We start from the raw sequence: 14,723 nt of genomic DNA, 5'->3' as shown, positions 1-14,723 counted from the left end.
CAAAAAACACCACCACACGGATTGAAGTGAAAATATTACCTATGCTCCTGTTTCTTACCCCAGCTGAGTGTTTTGGTCCCTCTTCCTTTTTTTTAGCTCTTTATAGCTTCAAAGTTCACTGTAGTCCCACTCTATTTTAGGCTCACTGTCAGGCCTGCAACCCCTTGGGCAGTTAATAACAAATTTTGCTGATGGTTTTATTGCACAGCTGTCAGTGCACAGCTTTGTAGGTAGCAGAAATATCTGTGGTTCCTGCTTAAGAGTTTTCCTCATTAAATTAGATGGGGACTAGAACTCATACATATTTCATGGCAAACAGTTCCAGGCACCACACTGGAAAGAATCTTAGTGGTGAAAATTAATACTGAGCTAACAGAGAGGTATCTCAGACGGTGTCCCTTAAGAAGTTTGAGTGCATACAAAGATTATTGTATGCACTCGATGAGGAGCTGGAATCAAGCCCTAGGACCCCCAGGGTCAGAGATTCCAAGCTGAGAGCATGGGAACTAGTTCTTAAAAATCAGCAGACAGAATGGTGGTAATAAGTTTTCCTGTTGGAATATGGAATTTCTCTTTGGGTTCTCCTGGTTTTAGGTGTTCCCTGCATTTTTGATAAAGGACTTTGTAACTACTAGAACTTAACTTCTGCATATGCCACGTAATTATTTTACTGCAGTACATTTGCCTCGGTAGTTAGAATTTAAAATAGGTAAATTCTGGTCATCAATACATATTTATAGGAAATGGCAGCTTACTGTAGCACATATTTGTTTGCCTTCTTATTCCTGCAAGTGTAGTAACCACCAAGAGTGGTATGGTTGATAGCAGTTTATGACAGTGTTGAAATAAAAGTTAATTTTACATGCTTGCTGTCTGCATTCCAGCAGTGTGTTAAGGACTGCTCAACTCAGAAAAAATAACGCTCAGTTGGTCCTCCCAGAGCACACAACCTAAGACAGACACAGCATTGCTGTAGACCGCTTCTGTCACCACTTACTTTAAATTTTTGAGAAAGCCAAGCTTGCAAGATTGCTGAAAAAACATGCATTTTTACAGGGAGAAACGAGAGTGCTGCTGTTCTCGGAAGGGCTGCGTGCCTCCAGCCCGTCTGCCGGCAGGCTTTGTCCTCCAGAGCTCTCGTGGGGGCGTTTGGCACAGCCTTTAGGAGGTGCAGGGGGGATTTGCCTCTAGGTGTGCCTGCGTGCCCCTCCGCTTGCTGCACCCGCTGTCTGCAGCCGCCCCGGCGCGAGGGGGCTCCGTGTCCCTGGGCTGGGGCTGGGGCTGTCTCCTGCTGGGCTGGGGTGCAGAAGAAGTGGCCGCAAGTCTGCGTCCCAAAGGCTGTAGCGTAGCACTGAAAACTCATTTGCAGGTGTTAACTTTTATTGGAATAGTTCTAAACCCTGAATTCGGGGTGCAGGTTAGAGGGCTGCCGTTGGTACAGGAACTACACACCGTGACAGTTGGTATTGGGTTTGGGTACCGGGTTTTGGTGTGGGTACATGTGGACAGGAAAGACAGGTGTTTGTTTGTTTTCTTCCCAAACGGTCTAACCTCCTCACCTGCTATGTTCAGCTCCAGCATTAGGGGAAAGACCGAGATGATTTCAGCAGAAACTTCTCCTTTTCATATGTTGAGGAGGTGATGACTGCACTGTCCAAGAGGGGCAGGGGTCATAAAGAAAACCAAAAGTTTAAAAATGTTGCTGTAACTTCATGTTGTCAGAAGGAGCTGATTCTGGCTGACGGCTTCGCTCTATTCTACCTGTCGGCTGTGACTGCCACACACAAATCCCCAGAGCAAGGGCAGAGAAGAATTGACGTGAGCACAGCACACCAGCTCAAAATTAATTCCAATGTATTTAGTGCTGTCCCTCCCCCAAGGAAAAATTGAATTCCTTATTATGTGCTGGCTCTGTTAACATCTAGGAAAGAAAGCTTTGTTTTACAGCTGGAGACGGAGTTAACATTAGCTGGAAACTTCTTGTCATGCTACTCGTGAGGGTTTTATTTTATTTACTTTAATTCTGACCCACCAATTTTATTTTTGGTTGCTTGAGTCAACCTTGCATACACCTGTGCTACATCGAGAAATGATCATTTCTGAATATGGCTTCAGTATCTGGTGTACTTTAATGTACGTAATGCTACAATCGAGTGATCGCGTTGTGTCTAAGAGTTTTGTCTGAGCTTATTTTCAGCACCTGCCAGTTTAAAACCAGAAATGCTGCTCTAAACATGTTACTGTCAAATTCCTTACCAGTGGTCTGCCGCTGGTGTTTACATGTTTCTTCCCAAATAGTTTGCATACTGTGGAAAGCAGAATTATTTCAGGCCCTTCGTGCTCCAATTTTTGGATTCCTTCTTTGCTATCCAGTGAAGGAGAACCAATGCTAACTCAAAGTGGCTTAAAGACTGCCTGGGCTTAGTGTTGGCTTCTTACGGTTTTGGTAAGGGAGAAAACGTACGGCTGCAGATCAGTCTCTTCTGTTCTCTTGAATTCATCCGCTAAATACTTCAATTGCAAGTAAAACTCTAAAGCTTTTTTAGTAGAAGGGATATAAATTCTTACTGCAGCGTTTCCATTATTGAAAATTATAACCAGAATCTTTAACTCTGCATTCATCTTTAAAGGTACTGCATTACCTTAAAGTGTAAGCCAGTTACAAAGAGCATGCAGTGCATTCTAAACTGGATGAATAATCTCTTCCCTCTCGATACATGCAAAAATGCAGAAGGGCTCATTTCTTCTGGGTAAACTCATGCTGTGCCCTGCCTCCATGAATGGAGAGTGCTCCTGCTGCTTCGGAGCTGCAGCGTCTTTTATGTTAACCCTGCTTGTAGTAACGCTTACATATGTCAAACTACTGCAGCGGTGGGGAACTCTCAGCATTTCTAGGTTATGAAATCGGTTATGACTGTGACCTTCTGGCTCTGGGTGTCTGGTTATATTGCTACTGGCTGTTCTCTCCTTTCAGGGCAGAAGGTGGAATGAGGCGAGGCAATATGGGCCACCTCACCCGGATAGCCAATGCTGTGGTACAGAACATGGAGAAGGGCCCCATGCAGACTCAGATTAGCGAGTTCATTAAAGGTATAATCTCCTTTCCCCATTCCATTGTTTTTTCCGTAATTAAATAATCCTTGCAGGCCATTTGGAAAAGTTTTATTGCATTGTATTACACGAGGGTCCCTTTCGTAATGAAAAGGATTACTAATTAAATACCACAAATTCCCATAATTTAAAAAAATATTTAGACCAAATTCAGTTGCTCTTTGTATTTATATACTCATGTCAAAGCTGTTGGAACTTTGGTTTTGTAACCAGAGGCTGAAGGTAATCTTTTTGTGCTAAAGAACACTTCTTTTCGTGTGGATTTTCACATACTTCCTATGAATGCTCATTTACAGCATTCTAGGGTGATGTTTATAACTGGTGCTTATATACTTCCTTATTGTTATACCTGTCTGAGAGGAGGAGAGAGACAAGAGTAAGTGATCACAGAGGCCCTACCCCTCTGCTGTGTCAGAGATATTCATGATCTTTCCATCATATCTTCACTGGCCTTTTTTCTGAGAACTAATTTTATCTGAGACTTTTGGTGTGAAAGGAAATAAGATTTTCCATCTGCATCTATTAACAGAAACAGTGACTACAAATATGACTTGAATTTCCATTTTTGGCTTCTCGTGAGCATATCAAATAGTGTAGTGACTTGGTTTGTTGTCATATCCACGTTAAAATTGATAACTTCAAAATATTTCAGTAAAGGCTGAAAGTTTCACAAGGCGTCGTTATTTCTTTCCATTGTTTTGCTGTGCTGAGTCTGGCTGGGATGAAGTCGACTGTCTTCATAGCGGCCCATATGATGCTGTGTTTTGGGTTTGCACTCAGTGCATGCATCACTTAGCTCACGCGCAGGTTTATGTGTCTGCCCAAAGACTGCCAGGTAACCAGTGGGGCTGACTCACTGGCTTTGAGCCTTTCTCTCTGAGTTGGGGTAATCTTTGTGTTACAGAGCTACCTGAAGACTGCAGAGGGAGATGGGAGAGTTTTGTAGAAGAGACGCTGATGGAAACAAACAGGAGGAATACAGTGGATTTGGTGAGAACAGTGATGCTGTGTGTACTTCAGATAGGCCTGCTCTCTTCTGGATTTTCTTTAGTAAAAAAGAAGTGATACTGCTGTTTTTTTTCTTCTTGATTATATGAAGTATGCTTTCAAGGACAGAGTGTCTGTAAACGTATACGTACATGTATACATATATATATGTTTCATAATAGTTCTTCAACTAGCAGCAGCTCTCAGTTGTGTTGGTAAACTCTAAACCATGCGTCTGTGTCATTCACTGGGACAGTTTCTGCCCTCTGGGGAGTTTTCGAATTCAAGTATTTGAGCTTTCTTACTTTTCCTTTGTGCTTATTTTTTCTTCTTTCAGGTGAGCACTCACCATCTGCACTCTTCCAGTGAGGATGAAGATATTGAGAGTGCTTTTCCCAATGAACTTTCTCTCCAACAGGTGAGTTTACAATGTGTTCTTTGCTGTTCCCGGGGAGTTTCCTTCTCTGATTCTTCTTAAATCCTTCCTATTATAGAGCAGCTTTGTAAATTTTGCTCTCACTGTGTTCAGCTCTTACGTGTTTTTCCAGTATTGTTACTTAAATGGCAGGCTTCAATCTAGACTCCAGTTGGGAATAAATTTGGCTCAGACTGCATCCAAGTCCCAGATACATGATGTCTCTTAAATTCCTGTGAGACGCTGCATATTTTTCTCTCTTTCCTGGTTCTCGGCACAGTAGTGGGTTGAGTCATCCTGATGCAGGAGACGAACTGTGGCATAGCGGTGTAGTTCCCAGCCAACAAGGTAGTTTGCATCACCCACCTGCATTAGAATTGGAGCTGGTAGAGGGGTTCTGCTTCCTCTTGAGCTATGCAGACTTCAATTAAAGATTGGAAGAGCCGTACTAGAATGTTAGCAGGTAAAGATCATTAAACAGTAGCAGTAAGAGCAGTAAAAAGCCTCAACTTAAGGAGGAATGAAGGAAATCAAAGGGATTTAGCAAAGACATCAGGTTCCTCAAAATTTGGTGAAGGGTCATCAAGTATTTGGAAGCTGCTTTTCAGGATGAAGAATTTAGGCAATCTCCTCCCCACCATTTTTGACGCTAAAAACATGAAGAACATTAACAGAAAATAGAAGATTCAACATGTTCAATCTGAAATCTAGTTAAGGGTTAAAAAGAGCTGAAAAAGTTTACAGTTAGTCTTTTGTCCGAATACTGCAACTGGTTACACTGATGTTACAAATGCTTTTCTTTTCCTGCGCTGATATTTATAATGCTCATTAAAGAAGGGAAATTGCATTGCTTTTGTGAAAAATTTGTCTGTTATTGTGAGAAGTATTAATAAAAATATTGACAGGAGCTGGCAGAACTCCTCAGACAGGAACATGGGTACTTCACATCACCTGTGGTGGAGTCATGGCAAAGTCCTGCTGAGAGGATCTGTGTGAATTTCTTAGCTGTAGCTGTAGTGGGCCAACCACAAGTATTCAGAATTATCCTCCAAATAGGAGGAGTGATCTGACAGAAATATACAATGCATAAGAGCAAGCATAAGATTCTGTTCAGAGGCAGAATCAATCCTTTACATACATAGAGAATGAGACATGGATGAGTAGGCAAGGGTGTGACCAAAAGAATATGTGGGCAATTATCCTGCATGCAGGCTGAAGAACGGAGGACCCAAGCTGCTGTGGGAAACCAGAAATACCTTCTCGATGTCCATTATGGGTTTAAGTTGCTGCAAGGTAAATTTCATGTTCATCAGGGGAAAACAAACAAATGAATAAAAACCAGTACACTATTCTATGTGTAACACATAGAATAATGAAGCCAACAAATGATTTCCTAGAAAAAAAATCATAACTCTTTGGAAGAAGTGAAGAGCAGATCAGAGAAGCATCTGTCCAGGACTTGTAGAAGTTTGTTTGGTCTTGCTTTGAGAAAGGGGATTGGAATAGGTGATTTCTCAAAGATCATCAGTTTGCTGTTATTTTAATGCTTTCATAGAAAACGTGTTTTCAGCCAGGTTAACTGAGTATCCCTGGACAGCTATCTGACAGCTCTTTTTGGGTTCCATTGCTCAGGCCTTCTCTGAGTACCAGATCCAGCAGATGACAGCTAACTTCGTGGATCAGTTTGGCTTTAACGATGAGGAGTTTGCAGACCAGGATGATAATATAAAGTAAGTTTATAAAACTTCAAGAGGCTTCTGTTGAGCATTTAAGCCTCTTTGCATCTAAGCTTTCTTCTTGTGGTTCAGGTTTTAAAATGAAGCTCACTGTATACCTTCTTTGGTTTGAAACAAACAGAAGACTGATCAATGGCCCGGAAACATCTGACATTTTATTCACAGTGGCTCTTTTTGTATATCTTTATAGATTTTTATAGATTTTTTTTTTTCTGATCTACAATGTCAGTTGTAGAACCAAGGAAAAATATTTCTTCATTTTGATGAGTAACACTTTAATAAAGCATGCAATTATTACCCGGCCACATTCTAGAATAAATTTAGCTGCACAAAAAGCAAAGCATTAGAGCTAACTCTAGGGAATTATACAGATATTTGCGAGTGGCATTAAGTCTATTGAAAGTAGGAGTAAAAGAATGGTATTCTGATAAAAGTCCACAGAAAAATTAACCGTTTTTTCACGTATGAATATGGAAATATAGATAAGGCAGGAACAAGTGATTGTTAATAGAAGGTAGATACAGGTGGATTTAGTGCTACATGACTTGCTGAATTCAGTGTTTAAAAGTGGTGCTACTTTTATAGAAGAACTGCTGTAACACAATTAAAACTGCAACTTGTCTTCTCACCTTAAAAATCCAAGCTAAGGAAGTTACTGGGACTGTAATTATCCTGATTGTCCATACTGGAGAGCTGTAACCATTTAGTATTACATTTATTGGCAGAATAGTGCTCCAGGAGGATACCCAGCATAGCATTCAGCTTCTCAGCTTTTTCCATTCTCTTTCATCTCATGGCAGTGTTTGTTTCAATCACAAGAAGCGTTTGTCCAAGGTGACAGTGAGGGAGTAGGTGGTAGTACCTGCCGTACTTAACGTCCTGAGGGTTGATACTCACAGGCCAGCAAATGTTGGGGTCTGCTGTGCAAAATCTGTAGGATCCTGGTGTCCTGGAATTCTGACTGAAGCAGGAAGCTTTTAGCACAGAACGCTCTGGGCATGCCTTATTGCTCTGTGGCTAATCCAGATTTGTTTTATTGAGGATTCTTTTGCTGGTCCTGCAAAGACCTTATTTTTAGCAACTACTGTGCTCTGTGAAATACCTTAAATAAAACGACAATGTAGAAATAGTTTAGCTGCTACAGAGTTGCTTTCAAGCATGAATCCAAGTAGCTTGTCCTGATGGCCTTCCATTTTTGTTAGCTCTGAGAGTCTGAGGTCATTACAGTCTCAGGAACTCCATCATTGTGTTTGCCAAACAGTTGGAAGCTGTAATTCTGATGTGGAGGAAGGCTTTAGAGTCTATCTTTCCTTTCTGAGCATTGTAAATGTCAAGATGTTTAATAAGTCTAATAAGTTCCAGACTAGAACGAGAGATTTCTTTGACTATGGATTACTTAGTTCTGTACATTAAAAATAAAAAATCTTACCAGACAACAGCAAATAATGAACTTGTGTGTAAGTGGAAAGGAAGGGTTAAATTATATGAATAGCTGCTGAAGGAAACTCATGTACATATAGAACATGAAACTGAACGAAGACTGTAACAGATGTGCTAGACTTCTCCGTATTTGCAGTTGGAAAGGAGAAGATACTACAAAACTTCTGGTATTGAGCCTTCTGAGAATGGTGCTCTGCATCATTTGTTTTCCAGCTGTTGAAAACTTTGACAGTTAACATTAATATTTTAAGAAGTATTGATCATGCTTCCGTGTCCTGGTGATTTGCACAACAATGGTTTTTACTAATCAGTCTTCTTTAAAGGAAAATAACACTGTCCGAACATAGAGATAACTAGATACAGCGAAAAAATATTGCATGGGCCCAAATTGTGCTGGTTGGTTGGAGTTTTTTGACCTGTAGCACCCTCTGCCGTTCTTACAATACACACACAGGTCCAGATCGGAAATTGGGTTATTTAATGATTTTTTGCAGTGTACTTGTCTTAGTAATGCCCACCATGCAGGATTCAGTCCCAAATCTGGGTCTTGCCTCATTCTGAGGAACCTAATGAAATTCTTGGTGAATGTAGTACAGGAATCCAGAGCAGTTGGATGCGGCTTCTTCTATTTTTAAGTATCTATGACTTCAGTTGTTGTTTTTGTGTTTTTTTTTTCTTTTTGTATAAACTTTGATTCAGCTGGAGAGGTTCAGTGAAAAATCTGAAGATGGCCTTTACACTGCATAAGTAGCATAAGAGCTGCAAAATAACAGGCAGACATTGCTGTGGTAGCCATGAAAACTCTACATACCTTATCAGCGAGATAATGCCAAAGGTTCCACTCAGGTATTGAATTAGACCTAGGAATGAATATCATACATTTTTTTCAAATATTCAAAAATAAATAATATTTTATCTCAGGAAAGGAAACTATTGCATTTAACACAGCGGTGAATATTGAGGGAACAAACACAGAAGGCAGCGAGTGGTTATATGAAGTCTCTCTGTGGTTAGCTGTCTCCTGGTCTTGTGCTGGGGCTGCAAAAGTGCTGTTTGTTACTCCATGCCGTCACTGAAGCTTCTTTCCCTTCTTTTTGCAGTGCTCCTTTTGACAGGATTGCAGAGATAAACTTCAATATAGATGCAGATGATGACAGTGTAAGTGGGTATTTTGGGATATTTATTTAACAGGATGAATTCTGGCAAGTTAGTTCATGCTCGAATCAGCTGTTGTTATTTTGAAATTAAAATAACTGTTAGGTTGTTTTGGTAAAAGGTGCCCTGGTAGCTGAGTCCGGTTAAGGAACTCGGGGCGTTAAATGCACCCTTGTAGAATTTCCCTATGTTGATGAGGATCTCCAAAAGTAGCACTCTTTACATTGGAGGAATCTTTCTCTCTCTGCAGTGTGATTCTGTTGTCCCTATTTTCACTTTGATAATCTTTCCATACACCAATTAAGAAAAGATGCAAATGGGGAATTGGCTTTCTTACAGGTCTAAATATTGCCGTGATGTTTCTTGCCTTTTGCATTTTATTGACCAAAATCAATACTTACTGAAGAAGCTGGGTAGTGGCTTAAAAGAGGTGATTCGAGGCTCATCTGTCCTGACTGAAGCTTGTTTTAGTCAATACTAACACTTGGGTTTTCTTGGTCTTAACATACTTTCTTTTTCACTTAAACAGTAGTATGAAGAGTTTTTCTTCCCCCTTCTGGCTGCTGTAGGCAGTGCTCTATAGATACAAAAAGTTTGATTTCTTCATGAAATTGCCAGCTAAGTCTGCAGCCACCAGTTGTTATTGAGAGGCTTATCTTAGCTTGTTTTTTTGTGTGTTTTTTTTTCCTTAGTAGACAGTTTGTGTGTGTGATGGAATTCTAATGCAGCTGTTGATTTGGACTGTGCACCGTCTGGAAGACAGCGTTTAGTCTATCCCTTAATTCAGAGATCCCAGAAAGCTCAAATGGGCAGATCATTTGTATATTTACAGGGAAACCTCACTTTACCAGTGTCTAAAAAACTGCCATTTCCAGAACGGAAGGTTATATGCTTTGAAGGGGGTGTGTGTGTGCATGAGTTAAGTATCATCATACGTAGAACTTCCCTGTAATTCTGTCAAGAAGAATGCACTCACTGAAACAAATTGCACTGTGGATTTTTAGCCCGAGTGGGACAGATTGCATTGCTTTAATCTCTAAGTTCCACGGTGGTCAGTTTGTGAATCTGTTCTTAAGGAAATTCTTTCCAGCCCTCATACTACAGTGACTTTATATCCCTACCACTGTGAGGGATGCAAAGGGATTCATATAATAGAACAGCTATGAAGCAACATGCAGGAGTTCCTCCTCCTTTGGAAGTGTTGTAGGGTGAGACTGTTCTGTTCCTTTCTTGATGTATCAAGGGCTTGCTGCTTCTGAGTGTACTGTGCTATTATTACTCTTGCACATCTGAGCATTGCTTGTTACACAGCTTGGGATGTAAAAGGAAATAAGCACAAACACCTTCATGGTACTAGTTGTGTACAAATGCTGGTTTATGGACTTGCTTATAATCTAAGTTCTTGTTTCTGTCTCCAAAGAGTGAGTGGAATTTGACTTCTTTATAATACTGTTTCAGCCCAATGCTTCCCTCTTTGAAGCCTGCTGCAATGAACGAATCCAACAATTTGATGATAATGAGGAGGAAGAAGATATCTGGGAAGAGAAGGAGATAAGCTATGCAACCCAAGTTAAATCAAGAACACGGTAAGGTGAAAATGAAAGATCAATTTTTTTTTCCAAATGCTATGAAACTGTACGTTTCAGTTAAGTACATGCTTAGATGTTTATTATTTATGTGCTCTGAAGCCTTTTTCTGGCATAAAACAGTGCTTTACATGCTGCACTTCTGAAAAAAAGAGCTGATGATTTGAATGTGAAAAGATAAAATTTGAGGGAATGCGATGACAGAAGCACCTAATTAGTGATTCCACTGTCAAAGATTTAAAAAAAATAAAAATAAAAACTCAGTTTGAAATACTTAGAACTTACTCCTTCCTCATGTTGGGACAATGTTGAAAGCATTGTAAGACTGAGGATAATAGACAGAATATTCTTTTTCAAAATGCCAAATGAAGAAAAATAATGTTTTGCATGACAATGAGTGACGTCCCATGGTGCATCTCTGGCATTGCAAATCATTTACAAATTTTAAATTCTTTTATATAGACAGTTATTAAATAAAGTCACTTCTGTAATTGTAAGTCTGAAAATATAATCAAATGAGACAGAAAAAGTGGTCAAGACCTTGATGTCTGTTTGCCTAGCACTAAAAAATGGGTTGTCTTGCTAATACACACAATTGATACCAAACCAGTATTCCTCTCATTTGCTACTGTTTTGTCTGTTCATATCAGTCTCCAGCCCAAATATGTCGCTGCAACTTATTTCTGATTACAACTCTGCAGATGCATTTTGACAAGCAAAGCCCTTAGAGTCTTTAGTGGAAATATCTTAAGAAGCGCCCACTATCACTTGACAGTTTCTGCTTTCTGCCTGGGGCAGGGAGGAAGCAGGTGAAAGATGAACTGGATGATGTAAGGGTTTTTCTAATTCGGAGTTCTGTGATACAGGTTTGGAGCATCTCAGACCTCAGAGAGTTCATCAAAAAGTGATCTTGAGAATGGAGATCATGACGGTAGTGTGGACTCGGAAGAAGAGGAGGAAACAGAACAGCAGGTGCCTCCTTCCTCAGCAAACAGCAACAAGAATAATGCTTCTGAGCAGAAAGATTCAGACTCTTCTGAAGGTAAAGAGTTTAAAACAGCGTCATCCCATTTGAAAAATCCTGTTTGAAAAATGGGATGAGATTTATATCATCTCATATGAGATCTGTAATCATCTCTGTGGAACAGCACTTTGCAGACTGCCTCGTTTCTGTGGCTGTTCTGTAATTCCGCCTGCATAGATGAGAAGTGTGAATTTCAGTCTTCATTTTTTGCCTTTAAAACATTAGTGAGATTGAGTCCTGTCCAACTTCTTCAGAGTAGCAGTGTGCTGCGTCAGTTATGCTGGGACAACCACAAAGGTACAGGAGCAATAATACTATTAGGTATTGTAGTGTGAAAACCAGTGAATAAAGTATTAGTAGAGGAGCATGTCCTCTTTACGTTATATTAGAAGAGTTTTATGCAGAGCCTTGCTGAGTATCTCCACACCCCATGTATCTTCCTTTTCTGCCTAATTGCTCTTCTAGTTTTAGTTTGCATGTTGGAAAACCATTCTTAGAGTGCCTCGTGGAAGACTGTAGGTAGATAGATTTTTCGCATGCCATGAAGCAAGTGATGCTGTGTAACTTCATGAGGCACACAGTGTTGTCAGCAGAACAAATTCAGTCAACAGAAGTAAAGGGACACAAATGTTTTCCCAGAAGTTCTTTGTTCTCTGCCTGTGGTGCAGTACCTGCTGTTGGTGCAAACCTTTTCTGTTTAAAGAATGTTTATGTTTCTAGATGATATCTTTGTATTAGTAACTATAATCCATTTTTGTTCCTGTAATCAGCTTTCTGCAGCCATTTACTAGTATCAGATATTTTCCGTTCTTATTAGAAGGAACCAGTATGAATGACACAAATGGCAGCCCTGTGGCTCGTGTACATCAGCGTAGCTACCCATTCAGAGACTTTGGTTCAAATTTTGGCTCAAATTTTGAGCGAGTGTAGGTTTGATGGATCTCTCCCTCTCTGAATTTTGTTACACGCAGATCAGTTTGCATGACATTCCTCCGCAATCTGTTCTTTTTCTTAAGAACAGATAACGAAAAATGCTTATTCAAAAATTATCATCTGTAGAAATAAAAGATACTCTAATGAATATAGAGTAGACTGGGATCTTAAAAACAATATCGTATTCTTAATTTTACTCGAGATCACTCTGTGATATTAAACGTTTTAATCCACGTATCAATTCCCTACCTGTAATTCCAAAATTAAACAGTTAGTGATTGAAATAATTGAAAATCTTGCCACTTAGGTTTTGACAAGAAACGAAGGTATTTGCACAGAATTCATTTGGAAAGCACCAGTACAAAGAATGAAGAAATTCATAAAGTCATTTTTCTTAATTGATGCTTCTCTCTTGTGGATAACATTAATATTTATCAGAAAAGGGATTTGGGAGCTAATTGTCTGTAACCTGTGAGACAGACAGCTTCCTGAAGGTGTTGAAGGAGTGCCGTTGGGTGGTCACTTTTTTCATTTGTCTCTGGGATCTCGTTGGAGTGATCCAAATCACTTTGGAATACTTTTAGGATGGCTGAAGATCCTGAAAATTCAGCTGAATCCCAGTGGGTTGTTTTGTGTGCGCAGGGTCTGGATGGACAGCTGTGTTTGAGCCCGTGAACTCAAAGCCCCCTGCCCCCTGTGTTGCCATGGATGTTGGATCAAGTGTATGGGATTCAGCAGCCCCAGAGAACACCACGCCAGAGGAGAAAGGATGGGCAAAGTTTACAGACTTCCAGCCTTTCTGTTGGTAAAAGAGGCATAAATTCTTTCAATTTCTTTATAACTTCTGAATAAAGAAATACTGTAAATATGTTTTGAGGAAATACAATGATTATGATCTTTTTTTTCCTCCCCCTTCCTTTCCCTTTGCTGTCCCTTTTGTTTTTTCATATTGTGTGAGTATTCTGGCTCAGGGCATCATCTTTCCCTTTGCCTTCTAGTGCTTCTAACTGGTGTTAGCACGCATGTATTATGATGCAGCAATACTGCGTGTGCTGTAACTGCTGCTACACTGAGACTACGAAAACAGTAAATGAAGTTTTTAAAAAGTTCTAAGTATTTATGTAAGAAAAGAGCAGTGTTCTCATTCTAAGCCCTTCTTTCAGGGATACTTAGAAGCACAACCAGGATGTCTGTACTTCATTCTCAAGGTTTGTTTTCCTTACTTTAGCTCAGAATCAGGTCCACGATGCAGTTCTCCTGTGGACACAGAAAGCAACGATTCAGATGGAAACCCGAAGCAGAGTCAGGACAAGAATTGTAAGTGAGAATGTTACAAGGCAAAACAATGTATTATTTAAGCTGTTTGAAATAACTGCATGGCATACTGAGTCTACCGGGGAGAGCTTCCCTCCCCTGCTGTCTGCCTTACCTTACTTGACAGCTCTCTTTTGTACAGAGATCAGTCTATGAAAATAATAACTCAGAACCCTGAATATTTTGGGGGATAATACTATTCAACAAGTAAAAGATGAAGTTTAAGTTAGGAAGAGTTGATGTCACAGAGACAATTCATTTGTAAACTATTGAAAAATCCCATTTTTAACTGGGTACTCGATTATAAAGTTACCAAAAAACAGAAGGATACCCTAAGTTATCTTACTGGTAATTGTGCCAGGTCCGTTGGTTAACTTCAGCTTGATTTCTTTCCCTCATCCCTTCTGAGGAAGGAGAAATAAAATTCTTGAAGAACCTTGATGGAACTAAACCAAGGTTTTGTCTGTGGTTACAACGGAGAGGTGGATGATACTGGAATGGATAGCACAGTGCACTTCTCTGCTGCGTGTGTTTTCTGGTGTACTCTTCCAGCTGAATTCAAGATTCAGTTCAGCAGAGCTCAGATAGCAGGCGATGACTGCTTTGTGCATGCACATTTTTAAATCTACCCAGATAGTGCTCATCAGCCAGACACTGTGAAATCAAGCTAAGTGAACATATGATACCAACCTGGGGAAGAAAAACACTTTCTGAGACTGCAGCACTTCTTTTCCTCTTTCCTTAGAGGAAAGTCCTTGCCAGGGTGCTTGTGGCATTAAAACCAGTGAACACTTCAGAAAGAATAGATACCTAAACGTTCCAGTAACGACTTCTCAGGGCTAAGCTGCAGTCAGCTGGGGTCCCAAGGACTGCCCTAATCCTCCTCTCAGTCATCACCTTTTGTGTGCTTGCAACAAGTGAAGAAAGTAGTCTGCTCTGCAGTGTGTACTGAACTCAGACATGAGGTGGCAGGACTTTCTCGATGGAGAACACTGATGTCTGTTGTCTTTTTTCCTTACAAA

General features: G+C 40.2%; 1 protein-coding gene across 2 annotated transcripts in view; it reads left to right on the top strand.

The window, feature by feature from the left end:
- Positions 1–14,723, top strand: part of PPP6R2 (protein phosphatase 6 regulatory subunit 2) — a 113,327-nt gene that overhangs the window by 70,362 nt on the left and 28,242 nt on the right. For both annotated transcript variants that reach the window (XM_083835896.1, XM_083835897.1), the window contains 9 exons: positions 2,975–3,090; positions 4,016–4,101; positions 4,436–4,516; positions 6,146–6,243; positions 8,790–8,847; positions 10,303–10,430; positions 11,297–11,472; positions 13,030–13,192; positions 13,616–13,704. In XM_083835896.1, coding sequence (XP_083692022.1) covers positions 2,975–3,090; positions 4,016–4,101; positions 4,436–4,516; positions 6,146–6,243; positions 8,790–8,847; positions 10,303–10,430; positions 11,297–11,472; positions 13,030–13,192; positions 13,616–13,704 — 995 coding nt within the window. The remainder of the gene's footprint in view (positions 1–2,974; positions 3,091–4,015; positions 4,102–4,435; positions 4,517–6,145; positions 6,244–8,789; positions 8,848–10,302; positions 10,431–11,296; positions 11,473–13,029; positions 13,193–13,615; positions 13,705–14,723) is intronic.

Source organism: Anser anser, assembly GCF_964211835.1.
Source record: "Anser anser genome assembly, chromosome: 1".
NCBI classification, from domain to species: Eukaryota; Metazoa; Chordata; class Aves; order Anseriformes; family Anatidae; genus Anser; species Anser anser.
Note: the sequence above shows the minus strand (reverse complement) of the source record. Positions and strands in the feature narration are given on the sequence as shown.